Source organism: Equus asinus, chromosome 12 (genome assembly GCF_041296235.1).
Source record: "Equus asinus isolate D_3611 breed Donkey chromosome 12, EquAss-T2T_v2, whole genome shotgun sequence".
NCBI lineage: Eukaryota > Metazoa > Chordata > Mammalia > Perissodactyla > Equidae > Equus > Equus asinus.
In genome coordinates, this window is record NC_091801.1 from 42429158 (window position 1) to 42449803 (window position 20646).

Here is a 20646-nt window from a genome sequence, read left to right on the forward strand (position 1 = left end):
GTCATCTGGCCTGGGTCGCACCTGGGAGGCCCTGCCTACCTTCCCCAGGTCCAGCTGCAACATCTGGGGCCCAGGAGGGCAGAGCTGGAAGGTGAGGGGACAGCAGTCTGGGAAGACTGTCTGCGGTGGGGTTCACGGGCGGGGGTTCCCTTCAAGACAGCGGAGTCTCTCCTGTCTTGTAAAGTCGGGTACGTAGGTGAAACTTTCTCTTTCTCCTGCTGCAGCGCCAGTTCCAGAGCTCCTGCCGGCTCTAGAGCCAGAGCAAGGGCCAGCTCCGGGGCCAGAGGCAGCTCCAGCTGTAGTTCCACCGTCCGCGCCGGAGCTGGAGGCAGCCTCACCACCAGCAGCCTCACCTCCAGCAGCCTCACCTCCATCGGCCTCTCCAGGGCCGGAGCGAGCGCCATCAGCTTCAGCCCCAGTGCCAGCTTCTGAGCTGGAGCAAGATGCGCCATTGACTTTTGGACGATCTCTGCCTCCAGCTGCCGAAGTCACCGCAGAAGCGAGCGCCGAGCTGAGAGAGGAGAGGCCTAAGCTGCTGGACTTCCCTCCGAAGCTGGTGGCCGAGCAGCTGACCCGGATGGATGCGGTGAGCAGCGGGGCTCTTGGGCTAGGTGGGGCCCGCCTTGGTGGGCCATCAGCTGCCCCAGACCTCCTGTTCCCTCAGCCGCAATCCAACGATGTGGGTGCAAGTCACAGCTCCCCCACTTACCCACCGGGTGACCTGGGCCACCTTCTGGCCCCCAAGTCCTTGCTGTCCCCACATGGACAGTAGAGAGCACACCAAGGGCGGGCACCTGCTGGGCAGAGTGGCTGTGCAGATGGATGAGGTCGAACAGAGAGGAAGCGGGGCAGAGAATAGCCCTCTGGTGGGGGAGGGAAGCTCACTGGAGTGCTGCCAAGTCCTGGGTCACTCACCCATCGGCCCAGGAGGCCTCAACAGCCTCCGGACTTATTAGACACCTAGTGCGTCCTTACCTACATGGAAGACAGGCAAACAAAGCCCATGGTTCTTGCTGCCTCGGGGGAACGTGCATCTGAAAGGGGAGTGGGACCAGGGGGTGATGAGAACGGGTGGAAGATGCCCCTTGAGATGGGCAGGTGTGAGCCGTGTTCTGGTGCTTGGGGGAAGCAAGACTGGGCTGCGAGCCAATGGGACTTCTCTTCCTCGCCCCTATTGGGTCCTCGGTCATCCTGCGCTGGGCGGCCTCAGCGGACACAGACAAAACCCAGAGACTCCCAGAAGCTTCAGGCCACCTCCTCAGGTTCCTGAGCTGCAGCTGACCAGTGCCTCCTGCCTGGGGCTGTGGGGGCCTGCAGACTCTGAGCTCGGGTGTGGCAGGGTCAGGTGACAGTCCCCATCCTCCCCAGGAGCTGTTCAAGAAGGTGGAGCCCCGCCACTGCCTGGGTTTTGTGTGGTGCCAGCGGCCCAATGGGAGCCAGGAGTACCTGGCTCCCACCGTTCGGGCCACTATCAACCAGTTTCTTCACGTGTCCGGCTGCGTCATCACGACGTGCCTTGGGGACGTCAGCATGACGGCCCAGGACAGGGCCAGAGTCGTCGAGCTGTGGATTCAGGTGGCCAAGGTCAGTAGTGGCAGGGCCCAGGGAGCCCCTCCCTGGAGTCAGGGGGACTGCCCCTTCTCCTCTCGCAGCTTTCAGCCTTGAAGTCGGTGGTCTGGGCCTCGGCAAAGTCCTAGGCCCCTTGCTGCCAAGGGCCTGCTGACCTTGAGTGCTGGTCCCAGTGGTGGGAAGCTCCCTTCCCGCCCTGGGTTGAGCTAAAATCTTCCTGCCCGCGAGCGTTACTCATCAGCTCCCAGGTGTGCCCTCCCTCGCTTCCCTGGGCATCTGCCTCATCCAGGACAGCAGAAGCCCATGAGGGGACACAAGCCAGAGGAAGCAGGGCTCCAGCCCGCCGTCGCAGCTCATTCCCTTCCCTTCCTCAGGAGTGCCGAGTCCTTGGCAATTATGCGTCCCTGCGTGCCATCGTGTCTGCTCTGCAGAGCCCCTCCATCAGCCGTCTGCAAAAGACATGGGGACGAGTTGCCAGGTGGGTAGGCCGTGCTCCATCCAAGCACCACCAGGGCGGACCAGACATCCCCCGTACGACTGCCATGGACCCCTCATTCAGCTAGGACCATCCGGGAGGCAGCGGACCCTAGGGATGGGGACTGGCCTCCTTTCTCGGGTCTCTGAGACTCTCTGAGACCCTAGGCAGTGGTTCTGCTTCAGGAGTCAGGTTCCCCCCTTGTCACATCCTGGATTGAGCCACACTGGAGATTTCCAAGGGTGTACTTCGCAGCAACGGAGCCCTCATCGGCAACCAACACTGTTAGAAACAGTGTGCTCAGTCGGAGTGGGAATGGAGGCCCCAGGTGACCGCAGGAGAGCCTCCACCCGAGTCCCACGGTGACCTCAGAGCTCCGAAGAACCCAGGGAAAACCCTCGTCCAGGCCCCAGGCCCTTGGAACCTTCCGGGTTCTCAACAAAAGGCATTTCGCCTTCAACCGCCCCGGGTTTTCTTTCCTCCTTTCCTCTCCCCTCAGGAAGAGCTCTCGAAAGTTGAAGAGGTTCATCAAAGACCAGTGGGTGAGCAGGAGGCAGCTGGTGAAGGTAAGACGGAGGCTGCACATCTGGAAGGAGGGGGAGCGAGAGGGGAGGGGACCCGGCAGGATGAGCTTTGGTTCTCCTGTCACGTGAAGTTGGTCAGGAAAAGATGGACAGGAAGAGGGATGTGCTAGCTCCATGGGCAGGTGGGGGCAGCTTGGGACAGGAGGCCAGGGGCATGGGATAGAATGGTGCGGGCTGGACTGTTCCAGGAGGCTGAGGACCTGGCAGAAGGTGCCGGTGTCTGGCTTCCATGCTGCTCCATCAGCTGCCCTGCATCTTCCTCCTGGCCACTGGCTGGAGCGAGTGGGCGGGCTTCCTTTCTTCCGAAGTCAGCCCAGTCTGTGCTCAGGAAGCCAGGGCCCCACTGCTCCTTCTGTCTTCACTGTGCCTCGCAAGAAGGGCACCCTGCCTGCCTGAGGGATGGGCACTGCCGGATCCCACGGGCCGGGGGCACTCAGGGGCTTCCCAGCCTTGGGACGGACACTGGACCTGGGACAGATCTGTGTCCCCTCGGTGACTCCCCACTCTGGCCCCTAAAGTGGGCGCTGCAGACAGTCCCAGTGGGATGCTCACCCAGGTCCTTGTTGGCGATGACATGTGCCCCGGAGGGCAAGGGCAAGTGCCCAGGGAACTGATGGCTTCTTCAGGGATCCTTCCTGCCCAGACGTCAGAAGTTTCCTCGTAAAACAGAAAGGAAATGCCACCCCGCAGTGCCCTGGTCGCCCCCTCCCCTGCTAGTCAGACGTGGCATTCGGGGTCCCCATCCTGAGCGGATGAAGAAAGAATTCTGTGCAGGGGAACTCCCTGAGGGGATCCTAGGGAGCTGAGGGCTTTAGCAAGGCCTTGGCCTCGGCCTGGGATCAGAGACTCCTGGGGGTTGGGGCTGGCAGAAGCCACTTGACCAGGCCTCCTGAGACACCTCATCTCCCTCCATCCATGGCTCGGCCCAGCTGGGGGCCCGAACACAGTCTGAGAGTCCCGAGGACAGCACTGTGGTCAGCGGCTGGGCAGAGGGTGGTGTGAAGGGCAGAGGAGACAGGGCCTGTGGCTGGGAGGGGGAGCAGCCTCTCCTCTGGGGCCCCCTGAGCAAGTCCCTGCCCCTGTGTGGGCCTTGGTCTCCTCATCTGGGAGCCAGAGGGAGATGAGCCGTGGTGCAGGCCTCACAGTGGGTGACGAGGCTCAAGGGTGGGGAGGAATGTGGGGAGCTTGGACCTGGCTCCAAAGGCAGGCTTGAGCGGAGAGCAGTGATGACGGTCAGATGACGCTTGGGCCTCAGGAGACTGTGGGAGGCAGACAGAGTTCGTCAAACCTTCCAGACGAGGTAACAGGTTCAGGGAGGCCTGGGCGGGCCCAAGGTCACACAGGACTGAGTGTTGGAGCTGGGATGGCTCTGGAAGCAGAGCACCCTGGAGGTGGGAGCCGCAGGGGCACCAGGTGACTGGGGCCACATGTCCAGGGTCCCCGATCTGGGAGGGGTCTGGGAGGACACTTGGAGGGGAGCATCGGCTCACTGGCCCTGTCAACACCCTGGCAGGAGGCGACCTCTATGTTGACCAGCCTGGAGACGGGCCCCATAGGTGCCCAGAAGGTAAGGGTGCCTGTGGAGGAGGGGCCCAGGAGTCGCAGGAGAGGGGACTCCCCTTCCTAGCCGGAGGTCTCTACCAGCAGAGAGGGAGCCTTTCTCCTCCAGCCCTGCTCCTGGTGCCACAGACCTGAAATGCCTGCATTGGAAGTGACCAGGAGGAGGCCTGGAACGGATGGGCGCACAACGGATTTGGGACAGGGAGGGGCGGGGACCACGTACCCTGGGTTTTGCCAGAGCCGGCTGCTGGGAGGTGCCTGCAGGAGTTTGGGGTTCCTGGAGGAGAGAAGAGGAGGAAACTGGGGGGAGGCCGCCTAGGTGGGTAGCTTGGGCTGGGCAGGAGGCTGGGGTGAGGAGTGGAGGAGAGGTCTTTGACGGCTCCTGAGAGCGGGATCTCATCACCATCTCCACCCTGCTGGCACAGGGGCTCATCCCCTTCCTTGGCACATTCCTCAATTACCTGCTGCTGCTGGACACCAACATGGAGGATTACCTGGAGGTGAGTGAGCCTGGAGGTGGGGCTGGCGATCAGGATTCGGAGATTTGGGAGGAGAGACTTGCACTGAGGCCTGAGCTCACAACCCTTGGCAGAGTCCTCTCGTGAGGGCCTCACAGCCACCCCGGGAGCTGGGTGTCATGCCCATCTTAGTGATGAGTGAATATAGGATCCAGGTGAGCCGCCAGTCCAGGCTGCCTGACTGCGGAGCTGCTGGAGGGTGTGTCTGAGCTGGACTCAGCCTCTCCCTCAGGCCCCGCCCCTGCAGGGAGTGAAGCCAGGCCCCTCCAAGGCAGGAAGCACACGAGTGGCTGAGCATCCCTTCCTGCCTGAGGCCTCAGTCTGTCTGTCTGTCAGAGAGGGCTGTCTTAGAATGTCCCTGAGCCATAGCCCCGTGGCCTCCTTGCTCTGGAGCTCAGAGTCTTGCCCGGGACCCATTCCTGTTTCTGGTAGCGCCTGCTCCCTGGTCGACCCTGCTGGTAGTGCAACCTGAGAAAGGGTGGAGACGGGGGCTAGCTATGGGCTAAGGGGGCTGTTGCTCATGGACTTTGGCTCTCTGCCTTCCAGGGAAATGAGATCAATTATGAGAAAAGGAGTGAGGTGAGCAGCTGTGGCCTCCCCGTGCGGAGGGTGGGGCTGTGGCAATCAGAGACTCCTCCGGGGAAGACCTTCTCTGGCCCGATGCCTTGGGCCTTGCTTTTCTTGGGAGAGTTCGGCACCCAGAGCTGGGAAAGCCGTCCCACTGGTGCGTGGGGGAAGGGGCTGGCACCAAGGACACCTTCCTGCAGGAGGAGCTATTTCAAGCCAAGTGTGAGAACGAGCAAGTCCTGCACGGAATTGGAGGGAAGGAGGGTTCCCATGTGGGCCAAGACCCCAGACCAGCTCCTTGACCCTCTTCTCACCTGTCTGAGTCCCCAGCACGGTCCCCCACCCAGGCCCCGTCTGCATCATGCCCTTTCTCCCAGGAATTCAAAGTCACCCAGCAGATCTTCCTGCTCCAGGAGGCAGTCCATCTTTACCACATTGAGGCTGAGGAGCGATTTGGGGCCTGGTTCGAGGCCATGGAGCCCCTCAGCGAGGATGAGAGGTGAGGCGGGGCAGGAGTTGGTGAGGGCAAGGCGGACTCTCTCTGATGGCCAGCTCCAGGGAGCCCGTGCCCGTGGCTTCCGGGTCAGTCCCGGGGCTTGTCGCATGGTCACCCGTGGGGCCCTGGGACTCCAACTGCTGGCCGTCTCTGGGAGGGTCACCTGAGGTGTGGCTCCCGGTAGCTGAAAAGTCCACTCTGTCCTTTAGCTACAGCCTGTCCTGCCACCTGGAGCCCCCACAGGAGAGGGCCGGCAAGATGCGCCGGTTTTTCCTGCCCAGGAAGAACCGCGCATCTCTCAGCTCAGGGCTCGGTGAGTGTCCAGACAGGCAGGGACTGAAGCCAGGGGCTCCGGAAAGCTTCGGGCTAAGCACGGGCCTAGGGAGATGGACAGCCGGCACGGGGATCCCAGCTCCACTGCTGCCCAGGCCTGTGAGGGACAATTCCCTTGACCTTTGTGGGACTCAGCTTCCTCTTCTGTGAAATGGGTGAAGCGAAATGCCAGCTCCCATGTCAGGGACAATGGGGTAGTGTTGACTGAACACTCAGGACAAGGTTTGGAGCAGAATGCAGTGGGGCTGAGGTGTTGGGCTGGGATACTGGTGTGACCCCCCAGTCATCAGTGTCTTCTCTTCAGTCACCAGACCCCCGACGCAGAACCCAGCAACAGTGGCAGATCCCGGTCCTTCCAACAGCTCGAGTGCAGCCTGCTCTTCAGCGGCGGGGACACAGCTGGGAAACACGCGGGGCCCCAGGCCGGCTCCTCCCATGCTGATGGGGAGAAGAACATTCTAAGCCTTTTCCTGGGACCCCTGGAGCCCAAGAGGGAGGGGACGACCCCACCCCACAGGCCTGGCATCTCCACCCCAGCGCCTGTTTACCACTTGGGAAGGGGCCGTATTTCTTTCGTGTTAATAGTTAGTGCTAGTTTTGAATTTGATGTTAAAATCCTGTTTCTGTTCCAGCCTGCGAGTCACGGTCTGGTTCTTTCCCCTCCTGTGCTCGTGTCAAGGAGACACAGACTCTCGCGTTCCTCCTGGAATGAAGAAATCTTGCAGGGTCTCGGCTTATTGTATGTGAGAGAAGGGAGAAGGGCCAGGCCCCTCCCTGGATACTGAAGGACACCTCCGCGCCCCCCCTTACTCAGAGGATGGGTTCATTTCAGTGTGGTTCACGTGGGCCAGGAGCAGAGACAGCACCCAGAACTCCTGGCATTTAGAGGGTGGAGGTACTTTCACAGGCAGAGCAACAACCACTGGAATGCGGGTGTCTTTCAAATGGCACGGGCCAGCACCACGACCTGCCCCAGGACAGTGGCTGCTTTTCCACCCCTTTGGAGGAGAGGCCACGTTTTCGGCTTCTCTTGTGGAGGTTCCTCTTCACCAGATGTTAGGAACTTGTCGTTTTCTAATCAGGCTCTGGACAGCAGCAGCTCTAAGTGCAGAGAACGATGTAAAAGCTCAAAACGTGCATGTGGAGGGTCAAGGCCGGAGAAGGTCATGTGCAGATGGACTAAGGGCAGGCAGGACCCTCCCTCCCCCGGCCCCTCTGGGGGCTCCATGTTCACCCTTCACCTGGATGGAATCCTCTGGGATCCCGGTCCACGGCTCTGAATTCCTTTCCCTGCAAGTTTGGTATCCAGGGGGACAGATCTGTGATGCCGCTTTGAAGGCTGCATCTGGGCTTCCTTCTCGACGCATCACTGCTCCTTGTCCACCAGGATTCCCTGCCTCCGTGCACTTCCTTCTACAATTCTTGGAAGGGCAGAAATTCCCTCGAATGCCTCAGCCTCTCTGTCCCGTACCTCGTGGCCACTCCTCCCTGGCAGGGTCTGACGGATCACGGGTGGAGTCTGCCTTGCAAACATTAGATACCCTAATCCTGGCCAAAGAATGACCTATACTCTCCCTCGCTGCCCAGGGTGACATCTGGGCCCCTGTGGTTCTGAGGTGTGTGGTCTCAGGCAATGACCTGTTCACACACTCAGGCATGTTGTTTCTGACTCATCCTAACGGGGCAGGAGGACCTGAGCCCCTCGGTCCATGCAGCCCCTCGGAGGGCTGTGTTCTCTTGCCCAGCCTTATGCTCTGTTTATGGTGTGGGTGTGAATCTTTCCCGTTGGAAGCTTTCAGAGATGAGTCGTGAGAGGAGGGTGGTTGAGGGGTCCAGCAGGGAACGCAAGCAAACGGATGACGGGTAAACACAGCCTGACAAAATTAAAACACTTAAATGGTTCCAGTCTGGTGGTGAGCAGACACTGCTCCGAGCTCACTCCAAGAACCCACCCGGTGACCAGGAGCTAGAGGGTTACCACCTGGCATTTTGAACGCCCCCCCCCCCCCCCGCCCCACCCCGGGAAAGCCCCTGTAAGACTAGGACCACAGGAAGTGCTTGGCCCTTCTGAGTTCTCCCCTCCTTTCTGATGGCTGCAAGTGTCACCCAGACACACAGCAGCGTGAACCCTGCCAGGGAGGCCTCCTCAGTACGGCCAGCAGCTGAGGAGGAATGCTGGTTCCCAGCAGCCCAGGCCCTTCTTGGTATGGCACAGCCATCCAGGAAGGTGACTTTCTAAATGGAAGCCGGAGCCGGCTGTACCTTCCCGCCACAGAGAAAGAGAAGTGCCAAGTCCCAAGGCTAGTCCAGGCCCAGGAGGAAGACACCGTGTCCAAGGGGTTTCCCTCACAGGGCCGTGAGGCTCCTGAGAGCCGACCCTTTGGTTGCAGCGCTTTGTTTGTCATGAGCCTACCAGACGGCAGAGGACAATAACTCGTTGCCTCTTTGGGCTTCCAATGGCCAAAAATGAACTGATCGCCAACAAAAAGAGGCCCACATGTGCAGCACCTGTATCTCATCAGTCTTTATGTTACTTTGATATAAATTTTAGAGAGAGAGCTATATATATATGTTCACTCACACACAAATATATCATGCACTCTAACTTATTCCAAACAGAATCAAGAAATAATACTCATACTCCTCAAATGCACGCTTTTGCAGCTGGTTCCCTCTCGGTAGCTGGTATTTATAAGCACCTTCTTCCAGGACCCATTTCATCTTCCCTTCGCCCTCCACAAACCCCGCGGCTGGTCATGGTGCTCTGCCTGGTTAGGGGACCATAACCTGCCTTCCTGAAGGGTCCGGGTCATGGCAGTCCTACCTGGATTGGATTCTGCTCATTCCCTGGGGACTTCAAGCCCAGGACGTGCTAGCCCACAAAACGCGGTCAGGAATCTCCTGAAGTCCACACGTGGGCTTCCTCCTCTCCAGGCTGAGGAGCAGAGGGAAGCCCGAGTCCCAGAGGAACACGAGGGCTCCAGACAGTGTCTGCTTTGCATGTCAAGATGGAGAAAACTCAGGGGAAACTCTGAGGGTGAAGCAAGGCAGTCCGTTGTCATCATTCTCTGCACTGAATCCACCCAGACGGTTCCAGCAGAGGCTCCACAACAAGCAGCCCCAAGCATCCAGGCGGGAGGCCGGTTGCGCTGTCCTGCCTGGGCTTGCCCAGTACATGCATGGTCTACATATTTTGCAAATGACCACAGCTGAAGATGCCCAAGGGCTAAGATTCACCCTGAGCTAACATCCATTGCCAATCTTCCTCGGTTTTTTTTTTTTTTCCCTTGAGGAAGACTAGCCTTGGGCTAAGATGTGTGCCCATCTTCCTCTATTTAACATGTGGGATGTCTGCCACAGCATGGCCCGATAAGCGGTGTGAATGTCCACAACCATGACCCGAACGTGCCAATGCCGGGCCTCCAAAGTGGAGTGGGCCAGTTTAAGCCCTGCGCCACCCTAGGTCATTTTTTAACACATCACTCTCAGAAACTGATAAATCTGTCACGTGAAGGTAAGCAATTCTAAAGAGGATTTCCATAATACTGCAAGCTCCATCCCTCCAATAGACAATCAAGTCCTAACAAGCAGCGGTTTATTGTCACGTTGCTGATGCCGGAAAAGGTCTCTGTTGACAGCACGATCCCTCAAAGGCCTTGTCCATTTCTGTGAATCCAATTTCCAGCACATAGAGATCTAAAGATTGAGGCGAATGTGGTATTTCCTCCTTGCAACTCTGAATTAACATGCAATAAAGAGCAGAAAAATGGAGACCTGGAAGCAGACCTCTTATTTGAGAACAGAGATATACCAGCGCTTTTGAAATGATCTTTGGAATCTACCGGAGTATTACACAGAAGGAATGATCCATTCCGACTAGGTAGGTTTTACTGTGTCGCTGTGAGGGCGACAACGGAATCATCCCGCGAATCGGTAACTCTCTGTGACTTTCAAGCGCAGATAAATAATATACTTCGGAAAGGAAAATGCGAGAGCACCGTGAAACGGAAAGCCCTCCTTGCTCTACTCAGCTGAAATCCAGTCTCTCCTCCACAAGAAATCCCTGTCTATGCTTCCTATGTCCCACAGAGGAGTTTAATAAAAGAAAAGGATTGGTATGTCTTGAAGTTGCAAGAGCTCAAGCAAGAAAACGTGGGACCCTTCAAGGAGACGTCAGTGAAGTGCCGGGCTCCATCGCAGGGGCACCAGCGTCTCCTCTCTTTCCTGGTGCTGTCAGCACATCCTTCTTGGGCGCTCACTTTCTCTGCCTCGCTGCTGAGCCTGTCCACAATTGCTCTCTCCCGCCCTCTTCCCTGTCCCCTCCTGTTTGCTCAGATCTTCCACAGTCACCAGCAATTGTTGGCTGTGGAGCTGTGGGATGCCCAGACCAGTTCCCAGAATCATCTCTGCCAAATCTGAGGAAGGGCAGGGGTGTGTATGGGACCGGACGGGGCACCCCATGCGAGCGCACCCCGCAGGAATTCACCTCTGCTGCAAGGTGCAATTTTGCAAGGCTACGGCAAGTTCCAAAGGGCTTGCCACTTCTCTCCTGCCAGCAGACCTGTTGGGGCTGGTGCCACGTGCTCTCCCAGTGACCCCTCACTGCTGGGTGGGATGGCATTCTAGTAACTGGCCTTCTGAATATGTAACTGCGCATCCTCAAAGAGATGGGAATTCTTAATCCGGGCTTTGGTTTGGGTTGATTCCCACGATCACGCAGCTTCCTCTGCGAAGACTTGACCATCCTCACTTCTTTTCCTCTCATCCTGTAAAAGTAATCATGAAACTGGACCCAAATGAGAAATGAAGCATGGCTTCTTAGGACAATTATCTCAGTTTCCCTGTACTTCCACCCTTCCTCTCTCCCTCTGGAGCTCTTCTGACCTGTGTCCCAGGACATCGTCAAGCAGATTTGGGTCAAGGACAGAAAGCTCAAGGTCAAAACTCAGGACTGCTCCAGATCAGTTTTCCTCCCCCATCTCGTAACACCCCCTCCTTGTTTCAGTGTGATTTTATTCTCTTTTATTGCTCTTGCCATTCTCCTCTGTGCAAGTCCTGGCACTCTCTCTGAGGACACGTGATCCCCCAGCTTACTATAGATCCCCATTCCCATCCTTTCTGTGTTTTCTGACTATTCCTTTGGTTAACCCATTGGCCAGTTGTTGCTCTTAGCCTCTTTGGGTTCTAAATCAATTGTGACATTATCAACTACCCCACTCTTAGCGACTCACTCCCAGGTCCTGACATTTACATAACCCAAACGATCATGTTCACAACTAAATAAGGTAGAGTCCAGCCCCATGGCTGAGTGGTTAAAGTTGTGTGTGTTCTGCTTCAGGGGCCTGAGGTTTGCGGGTTCAGATCCCAGGTGCAGACCTACTCCACTCATCGGCCACGCTGTGGAGGCATCCCACGGACAAAGGAGAGGAAGACTGGCACAGATGTTAGCTCAGGGTAATCTTCCTCCTAAATAAAGAAATAAACCCTTCAGAAAATGTATTCATCCACCACAAATTCCTGATTTCCAATATGTCTTCAAACATTCATACAGAAGATACCTGTTCCTTCAGATCGGAAGTGATGCCAGATCACCATGTCCTCACTTTAATTTCCTCGTGGACCTGTCAGTCCTACATTCCACGGACTGTGATCTCAATAATTTCCTTGAAATAATCAAAAATTCCTTACCACTCGTCTTATTTGTGTTGTAAAACTGGAAACCCGGGAGATCCTGATTATCTGCTTTGCCATTCTACTGCTAGTCTTATGATAACTGCTGAAGAAAAAGCACACAACACGATATTTTGTCATCACCATAAAGACAAAATCATCTGCATCAACTGGGAAGCATCCATAATGCCTGGACATTTTTTTTCTTTTTTCATCTCTCGGGTCAATAGCAAAAACACCAAGGCACTCAGTTAACAAATGGGCAAAGGAGTAGAATAGCCATTTTTCCAAAGAAGACACACAAATGGCCAACAGCCACATGAAAAGGTGCTCAGCATCACTAATCTTTAGGGAAATGCAAATCAAAACCACAAGGAGATATCACTTGACACCGGTTAGGGCGGCTATTATCAAAAAAAGTAGAGGTGACAAATGTTGGTGAGGTTGTGGAGGCAAGGGAAGCCTTGCAACTGCTGATGGGAATGTAAACTAATACTGTAATGATGGAAAATAGTCTGGAGGTTCCTCTAAAAATTAAACCTAGCGTATAATGTAGCAATCTCACGGTATTGTGTTTTGTCCTTAAAATTTCTAACAGAGTATATATTCTGTTAAGTGTTCTTAAAGCAAAATAATGATAATAGTAAAGGGGGTGGGAGAAAACTTTGGTAGATGATGGATATGTTTATGGCCTCGATGGTGGTGATGGTCTCATGGGTGGACACTTATGTTCAAATTCATCAAGTTGTATACGGAAAAGTATGACATCATTACCGATTCTTCTGCACCTTAAAACACAACATGTCCTCATCCAGAAGATGAATATTGACTACGTCTGGGGACAGACGTTAGTTAGACTTATCGTGGTGATTATTTCACGATACATGCAAATCATTATATTGTACAAATGAAACTAATATAAAGTATATGTCAATTATACCTCAATTAACAAGCGCACACATCATACAAGACTATTTGAACATTGCAAACATGTTCAGTGAATCCCTGAAACTATCCTATCCCCAAATGTCACAGGAAGCAAGGAGGATGAAGTAAGATGGAAAGTTGTTGTGCAAAGCTGCATGCAAATTAAAATCCTTTAAGTTGCGTTCAGCTGCTGTCACTGCCAACCAAGACAAGCATGGACGGTCCTTGGTGAGTCAGCTTCCGGTCAGCTCTTCCCCAAGGCCCGGCAGTCATGCGCCCCTCCCCTAGTGGGTCACTCTGCTCTGTCCTCCAAAGTGGCCAGCAGGAAACCCTGGTAAGATTCTGGATGACAGCCGCTTTCTATCCTAGATACTCACGTTTTAACAGACACTCGAGACGAAATGCCAAGACTTAAAAGCCTAAGTGTCTATTTGTGTAGTGTAGGGTAGAAGGGAAACCATAGGAGGTCTTTGCAGCATCTCTCAACTCATAATGCAAACATAGCCCTGTCTTCAGAAGGACCGTCCTTGGTCTGTGGTGCAGAGTAGGGCATGTCGCAGGTGGCATGAAGGACAGGTTGTAGCAGCACTATCCTCACTCCAACAGAACTATCTCACTGGACATGACCCCGTGGGTCTCCAAAACAAGTTACTGAACATCAAGAAAAAAAACTTTCTTGAGAGGGGCAATTTTACCGATCAAGGGAAAACTTCTGAATTTTCACATCTTATAACAAATAAATGATATGTCCTATTCTATCCTAATGAGGTAGCATGGGTACTTCCATAATAAATACTTTTCATTTTCAGTTCAAACATGCTCAGCTGCTTTCAAAAACCAAAAAACCAAAACAGAAACCCAGGCATGTAAAATTAAGTGTTTTAGCTTGATAAAGTACTAACACAGCAGTGGCTTCTAAGGGAAGAGCTTTCAAACGAAATGATCATTTTTGGTAATGACCGTAGAAGATGGTGCTATCGCTGTGAAAGGATGGAACCAATCCAGAACGAGCCAGCTTTTGATTAATGACAACGGAATTGAATCAGATGCCAGAAATACTCACTTGGAAATCAAAGTCCCATCATCATCCCTGGAAGCATTTCTGGAACTTTCCCTTTGGACACAAATTTTTGTCTTCCAAAGGAGCAGACATAATACAGAGCAAATAGCAGACAGAGGAAGATGAGTCCCAGTTTGCCAGGCACCAAAAGGGAATTAGTGCCCCTGAGTCACATCTCTAGGAGCCCCACTGGGTGAGGGCTTTCACCAGGACCACACATGTCCACTCAGCAAGGGGAGTCCTCAGGGATGTTCACCTTACTCCCCAGCCCATCGAAACTGAAACAAGACAACCCAGAGAGAGAGAGAGAGAGAGAGAGAGCACATGTTAAATTCAATGAGTTGGGGGGCCAGCCCCACGGCCGCGTGGTGGAGTTCCCGTGCCCCGCTTCAGCAGCCCAGGGTTGGGATCCTGGGCAGGGACATGGCACGGCTCATCAGGCCATGCTGAGAGGGCATCCCACATGGCACAACCAGAAGGTCCTACAACTAGGATACACAACTATGAACTGGGGAGGGGAGGTTGGGGAGAAGAAGAAGGGGAAGAAGAAGAAAAAGATTGGCAACAGATGTTGGTTCAGGTGCCAATCTGGAAAAGAAACAAAAAAAATCAAATGAATTGCTCACGTAGGGCACGCAAAGCGTCTAACTGTGAGGTGCAACAATGGAAAAACAAACTTACTGGCCTCCTGGCAGGAACCTTGTTCTTTAATGAGCACAGGCCTCGTGCTTCACTGTCTCATCCCCTGGGAGGATGCTGTTTGGTGCGATAGAGGATGAACTTTCCCTGCAGAGGTAAACATGCATTTGTTCTTATAAAATCAGGATTCTGCTCTCTACTTTCATATCTCAGTTCTCAAATATCCACTGTGATTATAATCATTTTACTATTATTTGAGACAATTTCAAAGGTTACACAATATGCAATGAAAAGAATGTCCTAATTTGTTCCACAGTGGCCTGAAGGGAAAGTCACCAGACAACAGGCGGGGAGGGAAGGCTTACTTCAGCAGCAGTTTGAACAAAGGGATCTCGGAGGACCTGACGTTTTGAACTGAAACGGAGTATAGAGTAGGAATACGTGTGTGGATCCTGGGGCGGAGATGAAGGGTGACTGCTCAGTGTGCTGGCAGCAGCAGTGCTTGTTCTGTCAGGTGGTTCTGAGAGTTTGCGTTAAACATCACTCCCTGGATGTCAACTGTAGTCATCAGACGAGATCGGAGACCGAGAGGTGAAGGGGTGTCTAGTTGGCGAGGGGGAGTTAACAGCTTCCGTTGGAAATATGTTTGCTTAAGGTGCCTATAACATACACCTGTAGCATTATAGCTCAGAAATAAGATCTGGACGGGGTTTTTAGACATCGTCATCATAGAGATAACAGTGGAAGGCATTCAAAGAATAGAAAAAATGCACAAGAGTACTGAGACAACGTAGGGTCAATGGAGAGAATAGGGCTCACATTGAGTCCTGAGCTTTCGCAATAGTGCTGTGTGAGAAGGACCCTGTGAAGGACACCAGGGAGTGTGAACTGGTTCACAGGCAGTCAGGAGCCTGAGATGTCGAGAAACCGAGGACAGGGAATCATTCCAAAAGACAATCGTGGCCCAGTTCTGCTTTTGTTCCAAGTATTAGAAAGATGCAGAAACACTCTTTGCATCTAATTATGGGGAGATAGCTGTGATATTATCAAGATTGATTAATACACAGACCATTGGTGATTCAGTAAGTCTGAAGTGTGGGGGAGTGAGGAGATGGTAATTCCATGAACACTGATCCTTCAGGTTCATTGTGAAGGGGAAGGAAGACGTGGGGCGAGAACTAGAGAGAAATGGGTTCAGGAGAGGCTGTTGTTTCAATAATGAAGAGATTGAATGAGTGAAAGGAATTCGATGGGGGAGGGGAGGTTGCTAGCAGAGAACATGACATTTGGAATCAATAATAAAACTTCTCTAGAGAAGAGGAAGAAGGGAGACAATTAGGCTAAACCAAGGATCAAGATGTTATTTTCAATGGAATCAGGAGAGGAGTCATTGATGGTTAAGAATGGTGGGATATTTGTAGACTTTGTGGCAGTGAGCTCAAGTATTTCTTGTAATGATCTAACTCATCAACATAGTAGGAGATGATCCCATTGGTGGAAAGTGAGGGGAAAGGCAAGAACTTTTTAGATTCGAAAGGCTCGGTGAAGGTCTGAAATATTTATGAAGCACGGAAGGACGCGTCAATTATCAAGGCACCGTAGGATGTCTCATCATTTTGAAAGCCACTGGGAGATTTGTGACGCCACAATTAGACCTGGTCAGTGTTTTAATCACGTGCTGCAGCAGATGCAGCCACGAGAAGGGCGATCCAGTTTTTGGAGTCAGCTGGGATCATCAGATGCGGTAAAAGGTTGGAGGGCCGTGAGCACGTTTGTTCCTGGTGCATATGTGCTGACATGAGTAAGTAGAGGTGAAACATCCGTAAAACAGAGGAGAGCAGAGGCCTGATATTTGGGAATTTGGGTCAATGCACTGAAAGTTCCCCTGAATTAGGAGCAGCTTAACATGGGGAGTAACTGTGGGAACTTGCTGAAAGGAGAAGAGTCATGGTGAGAGGGAAGAGTGTCTGATCGTTCATCTGAGGGGACACCCAGGTACAACTTGGGTCTGGGACCTACTCCCTCAAGACTAGCACGTTTCGAAGTTTGAGATTCAGAGACAACAGAGGTAGGTTTACACTCTAGCTCTTCATTTTGTAGCATGGAATTTTGGGGTATCACTAAAGCTTTCTGAGCGCAGGTCACCTCACTTGTCAAAGGGGTAACACCTCCGGAAACCTCAGGGAAATATTATATGAGCCAATACGTGTATTTCCCACTCACTGGGTTTCAATTCGTACTACCAGACATGGTTTCTCTATTCAGGAGCTCGGGATCTAAAGGTTGTACCCCACCCCTGTTCCTGACACACTGCATTATTCGTCCATGCCGTATTTAGAATTATTAACGTTGATGCGGGTAGTACTTTGGAGGTGACACATGCTTTAATACACATAAATTGTGAGAAGAAGGTATAATCCTGGTGATGTTAATTACAAAGACAGATCTCCAGACACCATTTCACTAAGATATGTGAATATTACTGAACGCAAACACAGGTTCATTACCTGTTACACTGAAAGGCCCAAAACTGGAAATGCCAGGCTTGTGGCAAGGAAAGAGGTTTATTATCAAAAGGCAAGCAGACTAGGAGATGGGAGATAGAACTCATATCCACCTCCTCGAAGGGAAGAAGATAAGGGTTTTTATCTGGGGTTTTAGACAGAGGAGGCAGCTTGTGCTGGGCTTTTAGGCAGGGGAGGGGGAGCATGTTGCCTTGCTGGTTGGTTCCTTCCCGTCAGCCTGCACTTGGCCTTGAAGGCTGAGATTTTTTTTCCTTTGACTCTCCGGACTTTTCTGGTTAGTTTTCATCGTCAGCCTGCATTTGGCCTTGTGAGGCTGAATCTTGATGTCTGGACCTTTACTTCCTGGGAAAGACAACTCGCTCGCTCACATACTAGGGAGGGACAGAAAGATCTGTTTAGTTTTGAACAACAGTTGATTATGCTGAGTATGCACAGTTGCAGTTAGCAAAGATTATCTCAAAGGTTTTTTCTCTACTTCTAGTCCAGGAAAGATTTTTTAACCTCTTCATCCTCAGTTTCAGGAAGAAGTCAACTAAATTACTCCCCAAATTAAATTCCTGCACTCTGCATTTGCTGAGCCTATCTGCCCTGTTGGGATCGTGGCACACACCAGTAGACTTCTGACGTGTGTCCTCCTGCTTCTTTCCTGTGTGAGGGCTCTTTAGTCCCTGATATGCACAATGAGAGTCAGTGAACCTTCTCACACGATGTGAGTCCTTGACATGTTTCACCCACCATTAGGAGATCCCAAAGTGGCCTGGCCACATGTCCAAGGCCATGGAGGGCAAGTCAGGGTCAATGTCCTCATGTTGCCTGAATCCCACCTGGAGGAGAGCCAAGATAGTTGGGGATGGGTGTGTCAGGGAGCAGGGGGCAGGGTACGGCAGGGAGGGTGGGGGCTAGAGAGGGCTGGGGCGGGTGCTGGAGAAGAAACGTGTGTGCACCTAACCAAGAATTAATGCCTCAGAAATTCCAGAGCGGTGTCCTTGTAGAGACAAGAATTCCCAAGTGATAATTGTGAGGGTTTCCTAGGATTTGGTGTTAATCCCAGGCATTAAATATTAATTAAATAATACTTCCAAATGGGAGGTCTAATTCAAGTTTAAAAGGCTCTGAATATCATCTTACCTACAAGTGGGGCTATTACTGTCTTCCTTATGAGCAGCAGTGTCCAAGCCTTCTTACCCCTAGCCCTGGGAGAGGAGAAGGCTGTCCTGTTTGTCTCAGGTCACCTGCAGGTGCATGGGTTGGGCAGGGTCACTGGCAGGTGTATGTCTGGGGGGGGGATTCATGACTGCTGGTTCTAGCAATGTTATTAAAGCCTGGATTCTCATGGCATGTTTCTCTTTCTTTGCTTTATCTGCTTGGTTTGCAGACTGTCCCTGGATGAGGACACAGAGGGAGACAGGTGGGGCTGAGCTCCTGACACCGACACACAGGTGAGTAGGTACTTGTTCACACTCCTGAGCTGGTCCGTCTTTGCCAGCTGGGCAGATTTCTCCTCTTGGCCTTGATCTTCTAAATGCACCAGGAAATATTAGCGCCCTGTCCTCACATGGCAGATCAGGGAGTCAAGAAACTAGCCCCTTCCCAACATTTTCACTAATTGATTCATTTATTCCCTTCTCCATTCAGGATGCTCTTGCAGAGAGGAAGTGTGGGAGATGGTGGCTTTGTCCTCCGTCCCTTGGTCTCGGTGTGGGGAGGATTCTCTCTCTAACTGTGCACGGGAGGCAATGGGCTCAGGCCTGCGGTGGACACAGGCCACAGACATGAGTGAGAGCAGAAGCACATGAGGACCCAGATGTTTCACCAGGTGAGTTCAACCAACCCAGGCTGACAGGCGCTGGGGTGGAAGGTGTGCAGCATGGAGCTGGGAGCACGGAGAGGGCTGGACCAGAGGGAGCAACGAGGAATCGTTTCTTTACTTTCTCCACTTTCAAACACATTAAAGTTTTCATAAAATTTTCAAAGATTCCAAAAAAGGATGAAATTCTCTTAGCAATCCCTTACCACGCTTGTTCACAACCACCCAGTTTCCCTCTGTTGTTAACCCGTGTTCAAGTTTGAACGCTGAGTGCGCTGTCTGCAGAGTATTATTTCCTCCTTTTGACTGTGTGTTGAGGAGAAGGAGCGGAGCAGACGGAATCGAATATCAGGTGCTGGTCAGCAAAACGGCAGCCTAGAGAGCGCCCATGCCGACAGGCAGAAAGGAACTCAGGCTCCCAGTCCAAACTGAATCCCAACCATAGTCATGTGAGCCACATTGGAGCAAATCCCACCACAGCGGAGCCTCAGCTGAGGCCAAAGCCCCAACTCCATAGAGACCTTGAGGCAGACACCCAGCTAAGCCGTGCCTGGAGTCCAGGCCCACAGCAATTGTGAGCTATTAGATATGGTGCTTTCTAAGAGCTAAGTTTTCGAGTAATGTTGCCAGAGAGGAGCAGATAGCTAACACAGTCCACCAGGCCCCAGGCCCTGGCCCTACCATCCATCCCATCTGCTGTTCGCTCTTCCCAGGCTCCCTCCAGCCACACTGGCCACCTTTCTAGCCTCCTCTGATCAAACTCACTTCTGCCTGTGAGTCTCTGCCCAGTGGTGCCTCCTCCCCGCCACGCTACTCCCAGACTTGGGCAGGGTTGGCTCCCTCTTCTCTTCCTGGCCCCAGGAGATGTCACCTCAGTGAGGCCTTTCAGACTCTCCCACCCAGTGACTGCCCAGCCCTCCCTCACACACTCTTCATTTTCGGGTTAGCACTTGTTCTTTTCTTTCACATGTCCCTGCTTTTGTGCATTTGTCCTTCTCTCCTCCAGACTCTGAGCCCCCTCACAAGGGACCACTTGGTCATTTTCAGGCCTGGACTTGGGCCCCCCAGGGCCCCTGCTCAGGTGAGTGTCAGGGCATCGCTGCTGGTGAACAGATGGGAAGGTCTCGAGCCCCTCCTTCCTGACTCTGACCAGCTCATTCCCTAGAGACCATCACAGACAATAAGAGGCTCGTGTGGTTTCTGAGGCAGCGGCTTGGTCAGAATCTAAAATGTTTTGACTACAAATTACTTCTGGGTACCTGCATTAATTTCCTAGGGTCACTGTAACAAGTTGCCACAAACTTGGTGCCTAAAAAAACCATAAATGTCCTCTCCTCCAGCTCTGGAGGCAAGATTCTCAGATCCAGTTGTCGGCAGGGCCGCGTTCCCTGCAGAGACTGCGGGGAGCATCCACTTCACGCCCCTGTGGCTTCTGGTGGCTGAAGCTTCCTCAGCTGGTGGCCACATCCCTCCAATGTGTCTCTGCCCTCACGTCGCCCCCTCTTCTATGTCTGTCTTCTCTTGTGTGTGTCTTATAAGAACAGCTGTCACTGGATTGAGGGCCCACCTGGATCCTACAGGATGATCTCATCTCAAATCCGTAATTTAACTACAGCTGCAAAGGCCCTTTTTCCAAATAAGGTAACAGTCACCAATTTCAGGGGTTAGGATGTGGACATATCTTTTGGGGACCACCGTGCAGCCCACTACAGTATTTGAATAATGTCTATGAAGTTTAGGGCTCATTTTATTACATTTCCCATATTTCCCTAATTCTTAGCTGTTTTTCCTCTTCTTTCTTTCATTAATAAAAACAAAAACAAAGAATGCATCCCTCTATGTCAGGCATCTGTTGTCACAATAACGAGCATAATAAACCCACTTCAAAACATAACTTGGGTAGAACAAAAAACCTG

General features: G+C 52.8%; 1 protein-coding gene across 1 annotated transcript; it reads left to right on the top strand.

Annotated features, from left to right (window-relative positions):
• The first annotated feature begins 3971 nt into the window (after positions 1–3971).
• Positions 3972–6732, top strand: LOC123283947 (ral guanine nucleotide dissociation stimulator-like). Its single transcript, XM_044766464.2, has 7 exons — positions 3972–4041; positions 4142–4195; positions 4614–4688; positions 5253–5285; positions 5651–5772; positions 5979–6082; positions 6407–6732. Exons 2-7 carry the CDS (start codon positions 4154–4156, stop codon positions 6562–6564), a joined length of 534 nt encoding a protein of 177 aa, XP_044622399.2. The 5' UTR covers positions 3972–4041; positions 4142–4153; the 3' UTR covers positions 6565–6732.
• The last annotated feature ends 13914 nt before the right edge of the window (positions 6733–20646 follow it).